This window comes from Cyprinus carpio, unplaced genomic scaffold, assembly GCF_018340385.1.
Source record: "Cyprinus carpio isolate SPL01 unplaced genomic scaffold, ASM1834038v1 S000000168, whole genome shotgun sequence".
Lineage (NCBI taxonomy): Eukaryota > Metazoa > Chordata > Actinopteri > Cypriniformes > Cyprinidae > Cyprinus > Cyprinus carpio.
Genome location: NW_024872919.1, coordinates 618172 through 638908, shown reverse-complemented (window position 1 = coordinate 638908; position 20737 = coordinate 618172). Strand labels below are relative to the sequence as shown.

At 38.3% G+C, this 20737-nt stretch overlaps 1 protein-coding gene across 1 annotated transcript; it reads right to left on the bottom strand.

Moving 5' to 3' along the window:
- Positions 1–14812: 14812 nt before the first annotated feature.
- On the bottom strand, positions 14813–16521 carry LOC109096194 (zinc finger BED domain-containing protein 4-like). Its single transcript, XM_042753848.1, has 3 exons — positions 16225–16521; positions 15977–16133; positions 14813–15101 (listed from the first exon to the last, which is right to left on the bottom strand). Exons 1-3 carry the CDS (start codon positions 16519–16521, stop codon positions 14872–14874), a joined length of 684 nt encoding a protein of 227 aa, XP_042609782.1. The 3' UTR covers positions 14813–14871.
- Between the last annotated feature and the right edge of the window lie 4216 nt (positions 16522–20737).

Here is a 20737-nt window from a genome sequence, read left to right as displayed (position 1 = left end):
ATAAATGTTCATTAACGATATGAGCCACCTTATAAGCGTTTACATTCAAAAATTAGTAACAACACTTCTAAGCTCTCTAACCGAACTGTATGAACGTTGTTGCATTGAGTTTTAGTAACGCTTTAAAAGATGAAAAACACGAACCTCCAGCAGAATCGCGCGGCGCCGCCTTATGACGTCACCCCGCCTCGCCAAAATAAGAGTCCCGTTTCACACGAAACAGACATTCACTCACACCAGAAAACACCTTCAAAGGATCATATAAGGGATGGTTCGAAGGATATCAGCGACAGATTCACAAAGCTTTCAATACCACTGTGCTTTTTGTTCTTTTTTTCAAACTGTAATTTTAATAATATAGAATCAAGTATCGTTGATATTACAAAGGAAAGTAAAGAACTGTTGAATATTTCCAAACTTATTAAGAATCTGTTGAAGTTTGTGTTGCAGAAACATCTCCTAAACTAAACGAATCTTATCATGATGTTATATTTCATCTCAGTTTTCTCCAAAGGAATTATAAGACAGTACTTCCCAATTCATTTACGTTTAAATCACTTAGTCAGATCTTTTAAACCAAAGCACTGACAATGAGAAAAAAAAAAAAACAGATCAAAAAGCAAAGAAAAAAAAAAAAAAACAAAACCCGAAAAAAAAAGCAAAAAAAAAAAAAAAAAAAAACAAAACAGTATCACCAGCACGTTCTAGATACTGAAACATGACTGAAATCAGCAGGAGCTGTTTTTGTTGTTTACCATTTCCATTTCCACGCCAATCCACATGTTGGCGCAAACTTCAAGACTTCAGAACATTCAAGTTTATGACTGACCAGCCTCTAAAGAGTACCTGCATCCTGAAACAAATGCTTCATCTCCAGATGTTTGAGTCTGATCCATGATGGATCTGAACAGTTTGATCTCCACTGACTCCAGATGAAACTGACAAACAGCCACACAAACTAAGATAATCAAACAGACCTAATACACCTTATTCTGGAAGGTAAGTTATTTTCTGTGAATGACGAGACTTTCGATGCATCAGCAGATACCGTTAATAACCAGAAGGAATAACAGGAAAATGGGAAAAACTATGTGCGCTACAACTCCAGTGTGTATATGCGTAACAATAATGAATTAAATAATCAATAAATAACCGGTTGATATCAAGCAGCATACTCACTAGTGTTTTTGTACAGCTAATTACTGGAAGCAAATGAACACACCGAAGTCTCGCACGTTGGGGCGGAGGGGTACATTACAGGGGTCATAACTGCATTTTTACAATTAGTTATGATTATCTCTGAGTGTTAACCATAATGTTAGTGTGAAAAAACGCGATTCTTCGCGAGTGTCCCTTATAAAACACCTGCCAGACTAATAAGCAACAGTCTAGAACAGTAACGCTTTCGAAACCACTGTGGTTCAATAGGATAGAAAACAATCCTTCCCTTTCAAACTTTGGAGGTGTGTCTCCCTTTCACCCTAATGAAGAAACAGTATTTCCTCTTCTGAATACAATTATACAATTACATTGTATTACATTAAGAATACAATTACCCTGCCTCATTTTTTGATGTATTTAGTTAACATATGTCTAATGGTCTATTATTTTGATGCCTCATATGGGGAATTATGTAACTGCTCCATAGGTACTGTATTGTATTTATAACAATGAACTGAACATTTATAATGCAGACATTTAAGTTTTTTGTTTTGTTTTTTCAGCTGCATATGATACATTTTCTACAAACCACACGATAATTATTCACAAAAAAAAACACCAACAAAACACACATACCAAACCCACAAAAAAAATCATTAGCAACGTGGTAGGTGGTGATGACGACATATTCAACCTTCAACCAAATCATATTTTCCCACATCAGCATTTTAGACCTTTTATTATTTTTTTTTAAAGATCTGGAGCCCGCATTTCTTAGACTCCTTCATAGACCTAGGAAATTTTATCTACTGCCTAAAATCCACAAAAAAAATCTATATACCGCACCTAAAATACACAAAAAATCTGGAGCCCGCATTTCCTTAGACTCCTTCATGCAGGCCCATCGTGTCCGACCGCAGTAACCAAACTTATTACACAGCAGAACATATCGAACATTTCTTAATCCCATTTCACAAATGCACCTGAACTACATTAGAGATACCTATGATTTTATTGAGAAAGTGAGCTGTCTTTAAGATTCCTCCTGAGGCCTTCTTATTTAAACTCGACATTGACAGCCTTTCCTAATTTCCTAATGTTAAAAATCCCAACAAATACACTTTGAAATTACTGGAGATTAATCTTGCAAAAAATGACTTCAAATTCGATTTTTTTTTGCAAATTGAGAGCACTTCGATGGGCAAAACACAGCTTTCACCCCAAACACACTTTCAGGGAGATTATCAAATCACAAATTAATTAGGTTCGCACAGAATCTGTTCAGAACAATCTGTTTATTGTATGCTGGCCATGAGAACGTCTTTTTCTCACAGCGTGGGTGTCCCAGATCCTTTTGTGAGGAGGATCCTGAAGTCTTTCTTCACCCCTACAAAATCACTCCGGCCTCTAGCTCACAAACACAGGGACAAAAGCAATCTCTTTTAGTAGGCTCTTTTCCAGCCATCGCAGAGTGTGTTAGTGCCTTGAAAGATAATTTGTTACAAGTTCCTCTAATACCCTCGCAGTATTTTACAAAAACACCAATCGATATGCGACACAACCGTAGAAATTGGAATTGTCTGACATGTGTAGAACAAACACAAGGAGCGTAGTGCTCCTCGCGCTAAACTTCAAGGGTTCACGAAGACAGGTTCATGATGCCTCTACGTGACTGTTTTCTCATGGCCCTGATTAGATTCTAGAGCACACGAGACTTTTAATGTATCGTTATCATAGGTCAAAATGCCAGAGCCAATCCTTACCATCCTAACTGTACTTCGTACAAGTGACTTTCCTGGGTGATCGTGCTGCTTGCCCGAGGTGGTCATGGTCAGTCCGAGACTCCTAACTGGGTCTGAGATCTTGAACCCAACCTAACCCCTGACTCCCAAACCTGAGCCCTGGTGCCTTTGTGGGGCTGGCCGCAGGGCCGTGCGCGGATTTACAGTTCTTACAACATCCAACTGACGACAGAAACCAAGCGGGAGATAAATACAGGACAGAAAAGGGAACAAAGAAAAAAAAAAAAAAAAAACGGAGAAAAAAAAACAAAAATGGACGAAAAAATGGACGTTGTAGAAAGAAGGCCTTGCATCTTATATCTATGTACTATCTCTATTTCATGATTGTTTCTATCTTTTGGGTTGACATATTATTTGATTTTCAGACATATTATTTCATCATCAATATTATTAATTAGAAACCTATGGGACCTCAGGTGTAACTAATACATCAGGTATTATTTAGGTAAAATTCAGACGGGAACACCCCCACTCCAGGTGTACTAATACATCGGAGGGTATTATTCTAGGTAGAAATTCAAGATGCCAAATTTCCTCGCATTTATTGAGATTATTTTATTTCCTCTTTTCAATAACTAGTCATGTCAATTGGACAGAAATTAAACGTGATGTTGTAGTTTGAAAAAGCGAGCGAGTGGATGATGGTGTTCATTAGTGAGTTGAATGTTCTACGTAACATCAGCAGTAACCATAGATAACCCAAAAATACACCAGTAATTAACCCGTAGTGATGCCGAGTTCTTATAAAATAGTTAGGGGTAATGTAGGTACGATCATGACCAAGAAAAGTAAAATTTAGATTGTGCTCATAATCAAACAAGTCTGTAATCGGGGTTTAAAAAAATACAGACTGATTAGATTTGTTTTAAACGATGTATTTGTTTACACAGCAAAAAAACAATTGTCATCACGGTTTATTTACCATGGAAGAGCATGTGACCACATATAGATACTGCTCTCATTAATCTTCAGTGTGAATATAACACAGAGACCAGGGGCATATTAGAAGTTAAATAGCGCCACAAGGGATTAGAACTACCTCGACTGGTAGTTTTTAGTTTAAAATGAAAAACCGGATTTTCAAGTAATTACCTGTGAACATTTGGACTGTTGTCCTCTTTTTAGACTGACTTTGTTGTGCATTATTGACACAGTTTTTCTGTTTAACACTGTAAAGCTAGCACAGCAATCTTGTATTGTACTTAAAGCAGCTGCATACAATGAAAAGTGACTTCGACTTGAACTGAAGGCATCACATGACTCATTCCTAATGAGAGCCATACAGAACCACAGTTTGTCCCATATTCTCAGGCATACAACCTTTATTGAGACACCTAGACCTATATGAATTAATAAAACTCGAAACTGAGAATTAATCTGTCTTTTGGAACAACTCATTGTCGTGTGATACATAGCTGTGTCAGGTGAAGGCGTTAGGACCAAGGCGGGGCCGATATCGCTCCCAGCTTCACCAAGCGAGGCGGACTCAAAATCCATTTCAACCGGGTCAGCGTTTGTCTCAGTGAATCAGTTTTTGAATCGAAACAATGATTCCAACCATCCAGCCACCAGCATGACCACATGGCGGCTACGATGAGTGATCCAAAAATGTTTAATGTTGTTGAGCTAGAAAGAAAATATTTTTTGCAACTTCGAGTGGTATTGCTTCACTTTGGGCCTCATTCCTTGAAATAGCGAGAGGAGTCTCAAGCCCAGAAAGAAGGCATCCCATTACTATTAAAATTCTCTTTAATTCCAAAAAAATACAATTTATTCATTCATACACATTCATACATGGGTTGCATCAGAAATCCAAATTTAATTTTTTAAGTGAAATTGAGTACTTAAGCTTGATTGATGGACATTTCATACATACATTGTTTTCAAATTTTATGCCATCTATGTATCTATGTCTCCTTTCTTAAAAAAACTAACTCATTTAAAAGAGTGTGTCTTTTTGAACAGATGTACAGTGGTGGTAGTTCTTTCTATCTCTCTACTCTATATATCTAATCTATCTATCGATCTATCAAGTTTAAATTCTTTTTAGAATTGTACATTAATGTATGTGGTACAGTACAAGATTTTGAGTGGTCCGATTTTCCTGGAAAGAACCACGACTGTGCTCTGTTTTTCTTTTCTGAAGTTGGCAGCCCTATTTATAAAAGGTTACTGGTCCAGTGAGAACCTGATTCAGCAAGTACAAAAAACAGGCTCAAACCTTCACCTGATTCAGCATCAACAACACTGACCACAGAACAAATAGCGCCGTTTCTCATCTGGACTGGAGCTTTGTCACCTGAAAGAGAAAGAGAGAGATTTATGATTCTTACAAAGATTTACATGATTATAACTTACAAACCCGATTCAAAAAAGTTGGGACACTGTACAAATTGTGAGTAAAAAAGGAATGGAATAATTTACAAATCTCATAAACGTATATTTTATTCACACAGATATCGATAACATATCCAAATGTTGAAAGTGAGACATTTTTGAAATGTCATGCCAAATATGGGCTCATTTGGATTTCATGAGAGCTTACACATTGCAAAAAAGTTGGGACAGGTAGCATCATAAGAGGTTGGAAAAGTTAAATGGACATATAAGGAACAGCTGGAGGACCAATTTGCCAACTTATTTAGGTCAATTGGCAACATGATTGGGTATAAAAAGGAGCCTCTCAGAGTGACAGTGTCTCTGCAGAAGTCAAGATGGGCAGAGGGATCACCAATTCCCCCAATGCTGCGGCGAAAAATAATAGTGAAAAGCAATATCAGAAAGGAGTTTCTCAGAGAAAATGCAAAGAGTTTGAAGTTATTCATCATCTACAGTGCATAATAGCAATCATCAAAGATTCAGAGAATCTGGAACAATCTCTGTGGTGCGTAGGGTCAAGGCCGGAAAACCATACTGGATGCCGCAGGTGATCTTCGGGCCTTAGACGGCACGGCATCACGATCACGGACTGCTTACTGTAATGGAAATCAACAACATGGCTCAGGAATCTAAAAAAAAGGAAAACATTGTCGGTGAACACAATCCACCGTGCCATTCGCCGTTGCCGGCTAAAACTCTATAGGTCAAAAAAGAAGCCATATCTAAACATGATCCAGAAGCAACAGGCGTTTTTCTGGCCAAGGCTCATTTAAAATGGAACTGTGGCAAAGTGGAAAAACTGTTCTGTGGTCAGACGAATCAAAATTTGAAGTTCTTTTTGGAAAAAACGGGACGCCATTGTCATCCGGACCTGAAGAGGACAAGGACAACCAAAGTTGTTTATCAGCGCTCACGTTCAGAAGCCTGCATCTCTGATGGTGATGGGGTTGCAGAGTGCGTGTGGGCATGGGCAGCTTACACATCGTAAAAGGGCACCATCAATGCTAAAGATATATCCAAGTTGCTAGAACAACATAGAAGCTCCATCCAGACGTTCGTCTCTTTCAGGGAAGACCTTGCATTTTCTTCAACATGACAATGCCAGACCACATAACTGCATCAAATTACAAACATCATGGCTTGTGTAGAAGAAGGATCCGGTACTGAAATGGCCAGCCTGCAGTCCAGATCTTTCACCCATAGGAAAACATTTAGTGCATCATAAAGAGGAAGATGGCCAACAAAGAAGACCTAAGACAGTTGAGCAACTCGAAGCCTGTATTAGACAAGAATGGGTACAACATTCTATTCCTAAACTTGAGCAACTTGGTCTCATCAGTCCCCAGACGTTTGCAGACTGTTATAAGAAGAGAGGGACGCCCACACAGTGGTAAAACATGGCCTTGTCCCAATTTTTTGAGATGTGTGATGCCATGAAATTTAAAATTCAACTTATTCTTCCCTTAAAATGGATACATTTTCTCAGTTTAAACATTTGATATGACATCTACGTTGTATTGCTGAATAAAAATAGATGAAATTTGAAACACTTCCACATCATTGCATTCTGTTTTTATTCACAATTGTAGACGGTGTCCCAACTTTTTGGATCGGCTTTGTAATAAATAATAGGCGATTGTGTGTGTGTGTGTGTGTGGGTGTGTGTTGTGTATACTATATATATATATATATATAATGTTTTTTTTTTTAACACCAAAGCCAAATGTGATAGCTTAAACTTTATAATCCTCAACGCCAATTTTGATTGTTTGCTTTTCAAAAACGCTGGTGGCTAAATATATAAAAACACATAAATATACTCAAACCAAAGACACACAACAACACCAAATCTCAGCATATATTGTCCTACCAAAAACGACCCTCCTAATTAATAACGACCAATCACACCTTTAACTGTAATCATGCCTTGATGATACTAAATCGTTCTGGTGACAGCATGACGCCTGTAACAGCCTTAAGCTATTGTAACACAGTTTAGGAAGTTTTACATTTTTGAAGTTTTAAAAGTCTTTTAGACCATTGTAAACTGGGTGTCACTGGGGTTAGATGTACTTGTGTAAGATCTGCTGCTGTTGTTCTTGTGCCTGTAATCATGAAACAGTCTCTGTGAATTAAATGTTACCTTGCTTGTGTTAGTTTCCAGGTGCTCGGCCAGAAGATTCTGGTTCATCTTCCTCAGAGTTTTCACTGTGATCTTCACAGCTTCTTCTGGTCCAAAACACACCACCATCTTATCCACAGTTTTCAATCTATCTGCATTCTCCATTTCAGACTTTGATATACACAAGTGATCTTTCTGTAAGTGCCACTGAAACTCCTTCAGTTCATCTCTGGCAAGTTCCTTCAGTGAGTTCAGGAGCAGCTCTTCAACAGACGCCATCGTCCTTCACCGATTCAAAGCTGTAGGACAAAAAGAAAAATATCTGAAGTAGTTTCACTTTTAACATGTGAACTTAAATACTTAAATTGTTATTTGGATTATATAGATTTTAACAGTACTTCAACTGCTGGTCATACTGAATACAGGCTCAAATATGCACTAGACCTCAACACTTCAGAGGCTGCTCACATTTCAGCCTGTCTGTGAGACACTTCTAGCTGGATGAATGACCATCACCTTCAGCTCAACCTTACTAAGACTGAACTGCTGGTGTTTCCAGCTAACCCATCGTTTCATCACAACTACTCTATACAGCTGGGTTCGTCAACCTGTTTATTTTCTGATCCTGAGTTTAAAACATAAAGGCATTTATCAAATTTGATTTAATTTTTAAAAACTATTTTAAATGATTTGTTACATTAAATCACCCCTTAGCAGATTTTGACTCATATATTTGTGTAAAGTAGCCCAAGTTTGGGTAAGAGCAAAACACCCAAGGTATCTGTACTTTTACTCACATATGGTTTTTAGGTGCTTTGATGACCAGCTGACCTTCAAAGACCACATAAAAGAAGGAAAAGACCACTAAAAGAACAATACAGCAGGTGTGGCTACCTGGACCGAACCACTTTGTTGTTAAAAAACAGTTATAGAACAGCACTGAATGCATATAAACAGGAGAATCTAGTGAAATCAAATCATTTTAACCTTGTTACATTAGTAGACTGTTAGTGTTAGGGTTAGTAGTTATTTTTAGTCTGTTAAGGCTTAACTACTGCATGATTATGGACACCTAAAATAAAGCGTTCCCACTAATTATACAATACATTGCAATGTTAAATCTATATAAGTCAGTATTTAGAATAAGTATTTACTAACCATGAATAATGATCATGTACCTCTTTCTTGGTCCTCCACTGAACTGCGTCTCGGGCAGAAGTTCCTTTAAAGCTTCTTTCATTTCTGTGTTTTCATAAAGGATTTCTTCAGAACTCAAACACACTAAACCAAAACAAAGATGTCAAAAGACCCACACACAACATATCTGATGTTAAAGGCAGAAAGAGACCAACAACACTGAAATGATACATAAGAACACAGAGATACAACACATAAACATAATTTCACATACATGTGGATCGAGAAGACAGGTACATGTACGGACAGCACTGTCTGCAGTGGTTTCTCTGAGCTCGGAGCTGCCAGGGATGGGCAGTATTTCACATACATGTATTTAAAATACATTTTTGAAATACAACATACTATTTTGTATTTAAAAGCCTTTGGAAAAAATCTATTGTATTTAAAATAAATTTAAAATTAGTATTTTTGTATTTACAAAATGCATAAAATACTTTGTGCCAGTCAGCCTCGTTATCAGGGTGCTGATTTCATTCATCAACTAGTTCAGACACGCCTCGTCCCTCCAACATTCATCACGTGAGCTGCAGCTGTACAGCTCCATTCAGCAGTGACTGAGCGACTTTACTGGAACAAGATAAGCTGAGGGTGTCATGGTCAACTGTACCATCAATCAGATTTACCTTCAGTTAACATGAAAGAAGAACAGAGCACATAATATTGTTAGCCAATCAGTTAGCCAATCAGTTTGGTAGTTAATCGGGATTGTTGTTGGTTTTAATAGAGTAGCTTGTCAAATGTGTTTAAAGCATTATAGCATGTTAGGCCTGGGTGATATGACAATATATATCATGGCGATGATATAAAGTGTGAATCGACTAGGGCTGTTTTTCTAGTTGACTAGTTAGGCATTTCCTTTTAAGCATAAGTCAACTAATCAGACGCGTATTAATAAACTATTTAAATAATAAGCCTTTACTTGCCTACATAGCCTAATAAGTGCTCAAACACACGCATAAATCTTGCCACAGTGCACCGGCATAAGTAATGATTGTGAATGTGTCAGGGAAAAACTGAGGAGACTGCATTAAAGGGGTCATATGACGTTGCTAAAAAGAAGATTATTTGGTGTATTTGGTGTAATGCAATGTGTTTATGTGATTTAAGGTTCAAAAAACACATTATTTTCCACATACTGTACATTACTGTTTCTCCTCTATGCCCCGCGTTTTGAAACACGTCGATTTTTACAAAGCTCATCAGTCTGAAAAGTGAGGCGTGCTCTGATTGGCCAGCTATCCAGTGTGTTGTGATTGGCTGAATGCCTCAAGCTTGTGATGAAAATGTTATGCCCCTCACCATACTGTGATGCTGGCGCGACTGACACGATGAGACAAAACCAATAAAACCCATTACAAACGAGCCATTTGTTGCATCCAGTCGGGACATAATTACTGATTATAATGACTTATACTGTGTTTTTATACATTGCGTTGCATCACACCGCGTAAACATAAAACCATGTCTGCATTTGTGATAGGAGAAATGACAAACAACAAGCGCTACTCTCTACACTGCTCAAAACTCGCGTTTGATTAGTAATTGGCAAATTATTTAAATATGAAAACATACTTACAGGCTGTAAGTCAGAAGCGCCAGACTGTCCTTGCAAAGTTGGAATTGCTCCACTTTATAGAAACAGCCTTGTAGGCTACTCTCCCAGTCCTCCATAAAATGCGCTACACACACCTGAATATTTGTGTTGAACTGTTCTGGAACAGTGCTGTAAATACAGCTTAACCACTGATTTCTAGTTGTGTCCTCTTTTGAAAGACCAAACAAAGTAGTTTTGCTTTCACAGCGAAACACACAGCATCTCCACAACATGGCAGCAGCAACAATACTACAGCAAGAATCAAGTATTCTTTCTTTGTGTGAACATGCAAATCTTCCCACACAGTGACCAAAAATTTTAAAACAAATCAATTAATTAATTCATATACCATTACAAACATTTATAAAGAATATCTCTTTGGGTTTGAGACTTCAGTCTTTGCAACTTTAGGAATCTTATCTATTCACAAACAGCTTGTAACACTCCAAACAGAAAGGTAAACTTGAAATCGCATCATATGACCCCTTTAATATAACTGTGACCATCATCAATGATCTGTGATTTTTCTATGTAGTCAAGTCAAGTCACGTTTATTTATATAGCGCTTTAAACAAAACAGATTGTATCAAAGCAACTGAACAACATTAATTAGGAAAGCAGTGTGTCAATAATGCAAAATGACAGTTAAAGGCAGTTCATCATTGAATTCAGTGATGTCATCATGCAGCTCAGTTCAGTTTAAATAGTATCTGTGCAATAATTTGCAATCAAGTCAACGATATCGCTGTAAAAAAAAAGTGTCCCCAACTAAGCAAACCAGAGGCGACAGCGACAAGGAACCAAAAACTCCATCGGTGACAGAATGGAGAAAAAACCTTGGGAGAAAACCAGGCTCAGTCGGGGGGCAGTTCTCCTCTGACCAGACGAAACCAGCAGTTCAATTCCAGGCTGCAGCAAAGTCAGATTGTGTAGATGAATCTCATCTGTTTCCTGTGGTCTTGTCCCGTTGGTCGTCTGAGGACAAGGTCTTTACAGGGGATCTGTCTCTGGGGCTCTAGTCCTGGTCTCCGCTGTCTTTCAGGGCTGTAGAGGTCCTTTCTAGGTGCTAATCCACCATCTGGTCTGGATATGTACTGGATCCGGGTGACTGCAGTGACCCTCTGACTTGGATACAGACTGGATCCGGTGGCTACGGTGACCTCGGAATAAAAGAAAAAAACAGACTAATATTAGCGTAGATGCCATTCTTCTAACGATGTAACAAGTACATCTGGTGTTTTATGGGAAGTGTTCCCGGTTTACCTAAATAATGCAGCCTAGAAATCCTTTAACAGATTTGGATATTAGAAGCATATTAGTCTTATATTAGTCTTGCTGGTGTTAAGGAGCAGGTTATTGTCAGCGCACAATGTTGCCAGGTGCCATACCTCCTCTCTGTAGGCAGTCTCATTGTTGTCTCTGATGAGGCCAATCACCGTGGTGTCATCTGCAAACTTAATGATGGAGTTGGATCCATGCACAGGCTTGCAGGCGTGGGTGTAAAGGGAGTAAAGGAATGGGCTCAGCACGAAGCCTGTGGTACGCCGGTGTTGAGTTTGATGGTGGTGGAGCAGGTGTGGCCTGATCTAACATGCTGAGGTCTGTTGGTCAGAAAGTCCATAATCCAGTTGCAGAGGGAGGTGTTAATGTCCAGGTCTCCAAGTTTTGTGGTCAGTTTGGAGGGAATGACGGTATAAAAATCTGAACAGAATACAACAAAAAACAAACTTACATAGCATTGCGTTACAAAGTGCAAGGTTGGGCCTGTAGCTCAAGTGGTAGAGCATTGCGTTACAAAGTGCAAGGTTGGGGGTTCGATTCCCCGGGAACACATGATAGGTAAAAATTGATAGCCTAAATGCACTGTAAGTCGCTTTGGATAAAAGCGTCTGCTAAATGCATAAATGTAATTACCCTAAAAATCTGTTGTTATTGTCCAAGTGTGTGAGTGCAGAGTGCAGCACTGTGCATACTGCATCCTCTGTGCTCCTATTTTTACAGTAGGCAAATCGGTGTGGGTCCAGTGTGGGTGGGAGGCAGTCCTTGAGGTGTGCTAGAACCAGTCGCTCGAAACACTTCATAATGATGGGTGTGAGTGCTACAGGGCGATAGTCATTCAGGCACATCAGGGAGGAGTGTTTCGGGACTGGCACAATGGATGTGGACTTAAAGTATGTTGGCACAGTTGCTTGGGTGACGGACAGGTTGAAAATGTCTGTGAAGACCCCGGCAAGCTGCTCTGCACATGCTCTAAGCACAAGTCCAGGAATGCCGTCCGGGCCAGCAGCCTTGCGTGCGTTGATCCAACTTAATGCAGTGTGGACATCTGTGGAGGTGAGTTTGAGGGGTTGGTGGTTTGCTGAGTGTGTGATTTTGTAGGCCGTCTCCTTGCTGTTGCTGTTGAAGCGAGCATAAATGTCATTTAGCTCGTTAAGGAAGGAGACTTCTGTGACCATTGGAGTAAAGTTGCTTGAATTGTAGTCACTGATGGCCTGGATGCCCTGCCACACATGCGGTTGGAAAAGTGTTCCTCTACCCTTCAGCTTGTAGCAGTACTTGGCCTTTTTGATGCTCCTATTCAGGTTAGCCCTGGATTTGCTGTAGGCCTGAGCGTCATCTGACCTGAAGGCAGTGTTACAGGCTTTCAACAGAAGGCGCACCTCCTTGTTCATCCATGGCTTCTGATTAGGGTATGTTGTGATCTGTTTTTCTGTTGTAATTCAGTACAGAGGAGGTATAGATATTAATGTTCGTGTGAGAGCCACATGCAGCCTGAGAAGCAAACATACTCCAGTCCGTGTGTTGAAGTCTGCTCCAGTTGGCCACACTTTGATGGTCCTCACTGATGGCTTCACACGGTTGATGAGGGGTGAATACTTAGGGGTGAGAAACAAAGAAAAGGTGATCAGACTGTCCGAGGTGGGGGGAGGGGGGTCGCGGTGTAAGCTCCATCAATGTTTGTGTAAACATGATCCAAAGCAGACAGTCTACTAATACTCTACTAACTGCTAGTTGACATGTAGTTAGGGCTGGGCGATATGGACAAAAAGTCATATCCCGATATATTTAGGCTGAATATCGATATACGATATATATCCCGATAATTTTTCCGCAAAGTGAGAGCAAATGTTCAGTCAAAGTCAAAGCCAAATATGTCACAAGTAGTTTTATTGAAACCGGCCATTTCAGTGAACAGTTGCAAAATCAAATGAATAAATAGTAAACAGGTTTCTTCAAAAAACTGGTTCATAATTAAATGCTCAGCTGTTCAAATAACAATAAAATGTAAAAAAAAATACTGTACAACAATAGGACAGGAGTACCTTTTTGAAATCAAAGCTCCATAAGGTGCACATTTAAATAAAATAAAAATCTTAAAAATAGCCTATAAAATAAAATAGGCCAATCTTTTTCCGAAATAAATATATTTATATGAGAAAAGTACAATATCAAAAATTTTTAGTTTTACAACTATAATGGCTTATTAAAATCCAATAACAGATTTTATTCTCCTTTCTAACAAATCCACAGATGCAAATAACGAACATTACAAAAGAATATGACAAACCCTAGTAACTTAAGGGCAGCATTTACATATAAAGAAAGAACAAAATAAAGTGCTCAGTTTAAGAACTTTTTTTTTAAACATCAGCTTGAGATTACCTTTTCCTTTTTTGTTAACTCAATTTCTTATCTGAACAGTCTCAACCAGTTGCACAAGAAACAGATTATCAACTCAATAAACATTTTCCCCCCTCTTTTTTTACTTTGATAAACAGTAATGCTGTCTTGAGGTAGACATTAGACATTAGACTTCGTTTAAAGATTTTGTGCGAGAAAACACCAGCCTGTCAACAGCATCCGGCTTCAGAGATGCTCTGTGGCAGGTCACGATATTGCCACTACAGCTGAAAACCCTTTCGGAGGGTGAACTGGTAGCTGGTACCAAGAGATACTTTTTTGCCAGGTGGCTCAGAGATGGAAAGAAAACTTCATGATCCTTCCACCACTTGAGAGGATCAGTGTCACTCTCCACACTTGCGGACTGCAAGTAACTTGACAGTTCATTTTCAATAGCCTCCCTCTTGGTTGGTGCAGTGGTGGTGGCTGTGCGCTTCTTGAAGAAGCTTGCCAGTCTCTTAGCTTTTGGTGCTACTGCTGCTTCTCCATCTGCAGGCTCATGCACAGTGGGCACACATAGGCAAGGCGGTTGACAGCTGCTCTGATCAGCCAGTAGCGTCTCCACCTCCAAGACAGCTCTGTGCTTCAATGCATCGACTTTTTCACTTGGGATGTAGGTGGCCCTGAACCGAGGATCCACAAATGAAGCCATCTCCAAAAGGTCAGTAGTGGCTGGGTCAGAATATTTGCTGTTGAGGTACTCATCAACAATGCTGGTCTTGATCGATTTACAAAGCTCGCTATCACCCTCTTCACATGCCAGGAGACTTTCGTTAAAAAGGTGCAGCACAGGTTTCACATATGATAGAGTGACGTACTCCTCACCTGATAAAGCATCAGTACAGTCCTGGAGAGGTTTCAGGACCTTTTGGACTGCTTCTAGGACCTCTAAGTCCTGCCAGGTAGGGACAAGGTGCCTGGTCTTTTTGTCATTAGACAGGACTGGCCAGTGCTCCTTCCTGCTCCAGGACTCTCTCTATCATCTGCTGCCTGGATCCCCAGGGTGTGGCAGACTCGGTTATGAGTTGGTGACTTGGCAGACCCAGCTGAATCTGGACTTCAGCAAGATGTCTCCTTTTCTTCCAGCTGTACGAAAAACAGCTTACAATTCTTTTGCACAAAGAAATGGCCCGGGTGACACGCTTGTCATTCATGCCATGTCCTGTCAGAATCATAAAAAAACTATTAAACAAATGTGCTTATGCGAGAAATTTGACTCTGGTTTCACTTTAACACATTCATATTCAAACTAATCCAAAATCAAGCTTTAGAAATATTCTACATTAATATTATTTTCTCGTTTCATAGTTTATTTTTTTAATCCACACCAGTACTAATCATAAATATCAAATATTATATTAATTTTTTTTCTGAATTTTAAATCATGTAAGTGATTTTTATGTATTAGTATTTTTGTATAATTTATAAATGATGACTATACTGTATGTACATTTACTCGTGTTCCGTTCTTGTTGTTGTTCTTAGTATTTAATATTTATGCTATTTTTTTTTAATGATACTTCATATTTCTACTCCACTAAAAACTCCACAATGTTTAGGCATCTGTGTCAACATTAGTTTCTAGTTACTTTGCAGTTTGCTATTTTCAATCCAGAGAAAAAACTATAGTCTATCATAATAGCTAAATATATGTTACCTTGATGATAACAACAGGCTAACCAGCATTTTAAAGTCATAATTACCTCACCTTTACCAGCTGTAACATTAAAGTGGTAAATACATCAATGCATCACTAATTCTTATCCAATAACGGAAACCTAATAAATATGGTTCTGAAATCTACCATTCTGTATTGTAAATGATTTTACATTTAGCACTTTAGTTTTGTGTTTTATTAATCTATTTAACCTATATTTAACAATACATACTGCATCTCAACGGACACCTGGCCAAGACAGCAGCATAAAACACAAAGTTGCAGACAGACACACAAAGGAAAATAAGGAAAAACTAACATTTTAATATGTTTTTGATTAAAGTAAAATATCTGAATACTCCTTACAACACTGCACTCACCAATAGCCAAGTGCAGTCTGTGACCGAAGCACTGCATCCTCAGCCACTCGTTCAGCTCAACCGCTTTGACGATGTTGCTCCCGTTGTCGGTTGTTATAGCAACCAGATACTTTTTCTTGGAGTTTCCAGCTTGCAATTGCGTCCTGCAGGGCCTCAGCTATGTGCTCACCGGTGTGATCCTGGGGGAAATAACTTGTTTGCAGACACGCTGTTTTCATCTCCCAGTCTTGAATGAAGTAAACTGTCACGCTCATGTAAGGCTCACACGTCCTGCTCGACCACATATCGCTGGTCAACGCAAAATGGGTCACGTCAGCGAGCCGGTCAGCAAGGCTCTGTCTGATTTCAGTGTACAATTTTGGCAGTGCTTCTCGTGCAAAGTAGTTGCGACTGGGAAGCTCATATCTCGGGTCCATAGTTTTCAGTAGCTTTTGGAATCCGACTTGTTCCACAGTTGCAACGGGGACCATATCTTTAGCAATGTGATAGGACACCGCTTTAGTTATAGTACACCACTTGACACTTTTCTTTTTCATAAGGCACATTGCGGGAAAATGAAGTTTGCAGTGAGCTTTGTTTCGGGGCTGGAGCTTTTTCGGGTTGTCAATGGCTTGCGGCTGTGGCTTCTGCAGCGCGCAGTTTCAAAGACTCTTCGTACTGCAGTTTGTGCCACTGTTTTAGGTGGTGAAAAAGATTTGTAGTGCTTCCACCCCTGGCTGTAACTTGTTTATTGCACTCCCTACAAATAACGTGATGTTGCTCATCTGATACTTTGAATCCAAACCATCTCCAAATTACTGAGCCACTGCTTTTTCTTTTACTAACTAATTCCTCCGCACGCTCCGCAGACGTAGTTGCTTCCTCCATGTTTGTTGAATATGCGATATGGTCTAATTCCATATCGTGTCTAAAAATATATTGATATATTTTTCTTCTTGTTACAAGTATGGTAGAACCATATTAAGCAGACAGTCTACTAATACTCTACTAACTGCTAGTTTACATGTAGTTGCAAAGTTACTTACTGTTAGTAGAATGTCTAAAGTGGACTATCGAAATAAAGTGTTACCGAGGAACTTTTTAGAATATACCCTACAAACAGAAGACCCAGTGAGGAAGAAAGAAAGGAAAATGGGAGACTCCTAGATCTTAAGGTAACTTTGTTTTTGTTTTGCAATTATTTACATTTAGCAAATGTGGAACACAGCAGCAACCTGATCACTTTATTTATCGTTCATGTAAACACTATGTTCAGATGCATCAATCGGAATTAATTCCCATTGAAACAAAAGGTGTGCATGTAAACCTGGCCAATGTTTCATGTGATGGTACTTTATAAATTGCATTCTATAATGTTAAGTTTAAATAGTAGTCAGATAGGCAGAAGCTTTTTACTGTACACACAATTAATCATTGTTTTTTTTACCAATTTTTACAGTGTGCAATCTTAATGCATTCACTCAGCATTACAGTTCAGAAAACTGATGAACTGATTTGTTGAAAAAGGTGGCATCACATGACATTGCCATGTAAATGAGGTGTCTTGTATCTATAGATATTGTATAGCTGTATGCCATATCTTATGTACCTGTTAATAATGGCTGAATTAACCAGGCCATTTACTACGAAGTGGTGACCACATTGACTGTCAGTCAAATGTTTTTGCAGTTGATGCATATGAACACAGATATAGATATATATATATATATATATATATATATATATATATATATATATATATATATATATATATATAATAAATGTAACATTTTATTTGATGTACAGGTCAGTGAAAAACATGAAAGTAAAAGATGTACACAAGAAATGAAAGCTGCACTTACAAATGGCTGTACAGAAGCTGAACAACTGTATGACACCATTACACAGTTGGAAAAGGAGGGATATATTTTCGAAGTTGTCACAGATGAGACAGAACGGCTACAGTTGTGCTCGAAATTATTCATACCCCTTGGACAAATCAATGCTTTTGAATTTTTTGAATTTATAAAAACTACTTGGCGAAACTTCCATTGTATTCAATATATATTATTGCCATGCACAACCCCACATATGTGTTAGCTAAACTTAATTTGTATACCAATAGATATGGCCAGAGGTTCTCTTTTGAGCCTTTTCAAAATTAATTACACCCTATTACCAATCTCAGAAAAAAATTCCTTTTGTGAAAGTGCACATGATTTCACACTCCAGGGACTATAATCATTTTAATCAATTTAGGTCTAATCAATTAAGGCCTAATAATGTTAAATGGTAACACCTGCTCTGTAAAGTATAATTAAGGGGGCAAAGCTTTAATTATTCTCAGTCACTGTCAGTAGTGTACCGCACATCTTAAAGGCCCCCCCGCAAAGAACCAGATGGGGCCCCTCCCACCAGCAGTGATGTCATGTACGAAGAGTTATTGTGCACCTGCTGCAAGTATACTACTGAGTCCGTCTCTCCCAATCAGTACTGTCTCAAGGGCTGTGCCAAGTGTGCGACCTCACAGGGCCTCGCGCCTCTAGAGGGCCTCGCTCCTGGCCTGCATTTAATGTCCTTTATGTCTAATTGTTATTACTAATTTTCCACCCATTTCGATAGACAGTATACGACTCTGTGTATAAGAATCAGTAAAGCTGTTGTTAGGATGACAAAAACTTTTAAAAGTTAAACTTTTTAGGCTGGTCTAGAGCTCTTCATTTCACCCAGACTTTTTTACACCCCTCGGGCCCGGCTTTGGGACAATTTTCACGTCAATTCAGGTCAAGTCACCTTTATTTATATAGTGCTTTAAACAAAAAGGATTGGGTCAAAGCAACTGAACAACATTAATTAGGAAAACAGTGTGTCAATAATGCAAAATGACAGTTAAAGGCAGTTCATCATTGAATTCAGTGATGTCATCATCTCAGTTCAGTTTAAATAGTATCTGTGCAATAATTTGCAATCAAGTCAATGATATCGCTGTAAATGAAGTGTCCCCAACTAAGCAAGCCAGAGGCGACAGTGGCAAGGAACCAAAACTCCATCAGTGAGAGAATGGAGAAAAAACCTTGGGAGAAACCATGCTCAGTCGGGGGGCCAGTTCTCCTCTGACCAGACGAAACCAGCAGTTCAATTCCAGGCTGCAGCAAAGTCAGATTGTGCAGAAGAATCATCTGTTTGTTGTGGTCTTGCCGATCCTGACTCGCCAATGTATATTTATAATTATAATGAAAGAGTTTTTGTTTTTTATTTTTTTTATTTTGTTAAGTAGTTATTTAAATCATATATTTATGTATGTATGTATGTATATATATGTATATATTTATTTATTTATTTATCATGTCTGTGAGGCATGTAGGCTATTCGCTGAGTTTCGGTTCATTTTTGTGAAGTGCTCCTGGGCTGAGTTTCCCAAGAGCTTCGTAAGCCTAAGAAGTTCGTAAAAACGATTGTACGACTGATCTTAATATTACGGTCTGTTCCCCAAAAGCATTGTAACTTAAGTAGCACTTGAAAATCATCTACGAGTGCTATGGAGTAATTGTAAATCCCTAAGTGCACCGTGAGAAGACACTGTCAATGACTTGCTGACATGCACGAAAACCAGCAATGTATTGGACCTGGAAATAACATCTCTGTATTATATACTGTAGTACTATAATATATATATATATTTTTTATATAAATTATATTATTATGTAAATTATAATATAATATAATAATATTGTATTATCATAATTTTGTATTATAGTTATTATTTTGGAGTTGTCTAGAACACAGCATTAGGTTAACATTTCAATAAACGAGCGTGTAGAAGGCTACTACAATTACAAACCATTCTATAAGGTCAACATTTCAGCACTTGACAAATGGATAGTGACTCCTAAGTAGCACTTAAGGCACGACTTTAAACAATAACGTTAAATGACTCGTAGAAAATGCTCTTAATCGCTAAGATCAATCGTTATAAAATGACTCGTAGAAAACGCTCTTAAGCGCTAAGATCAATCGTTATCGGGAAACCTGGCCCTGTTCAAGACTAGACGGCAGAAAGCGCATCATGTTTGTTTTCTTAATTTATTAAAGCGCAACTTTTTTTTAGTTTTATTTGTTTTTTAGGTGCCTCCATGTCCTGCAAAGTGCACTTTAGCTTGCACTCTCCGCACAAACTATTAGATATAGCACACATTGATCTAGGTTTAACGTTTAAACATGCTTGAACTATTTTATATCTATAGATTTTATTTTAGGCAAGTTGTGAGGATTTGATAAATTGATCAAACATAGGCTCACTGTCTTAAACTGGCCGCTTGGTCATTACTTTAGAAAGCAAAAACTTATATTTAATGAACAAAACTGATCCAAACATTTTTCTAAATTAATTTAATAAAAAAAACAGGAAACAAATGTCAATGTCAAAATGATCGAGATGGCCAATCAAATCAAAGAATGCAGGTCTTACCGTCACTGTCACAATGCAACTAGAGTTCATGGAAAGATGTAAGTAGTACTGTATTAGAAAACTGTTTTACAATAGAAATGTTCAGCACCGACAGTAATAGACTGTTTAGTGATGCAAACTACTAAACTTTTTATGAAATTTCGCTGTTTTGAGTTGAAAATATACGATCATGATTCATGTAGCCTAAATCATATATTAATGTGGCATTTGCATTTTCAACTGTAGACATAGCCTACGAATAAGAGTGAATGTGCACATTTTAAAATTAAATATTATTTTCAAATAGTGTAAACTGATTACTACTTCATATGAAG

Coding starts and splice junctions, on each gene's coding strand:
- LOC109096194 (XM_042753848.1), bottom strand. CDS start 16,521: ATGTGCCTTATGAAAAAGAAAAGTGTCAAGTGGTGTACTATAACTAAA. Junction 16,134..16,224: donor CGTGTGAGCCTTACATGAGC/GTGACAGTTTAC, acceptor GTGAGCACATAG/CTGAGGCCCTGCAGGACGCA. Junction 15,102..15,976: donor CAGACTGCACTTGGCTATTG/GTGAGTGCAGTG, acceptor TGATTCTGACAG/GACATGGCATGAATGACAAG.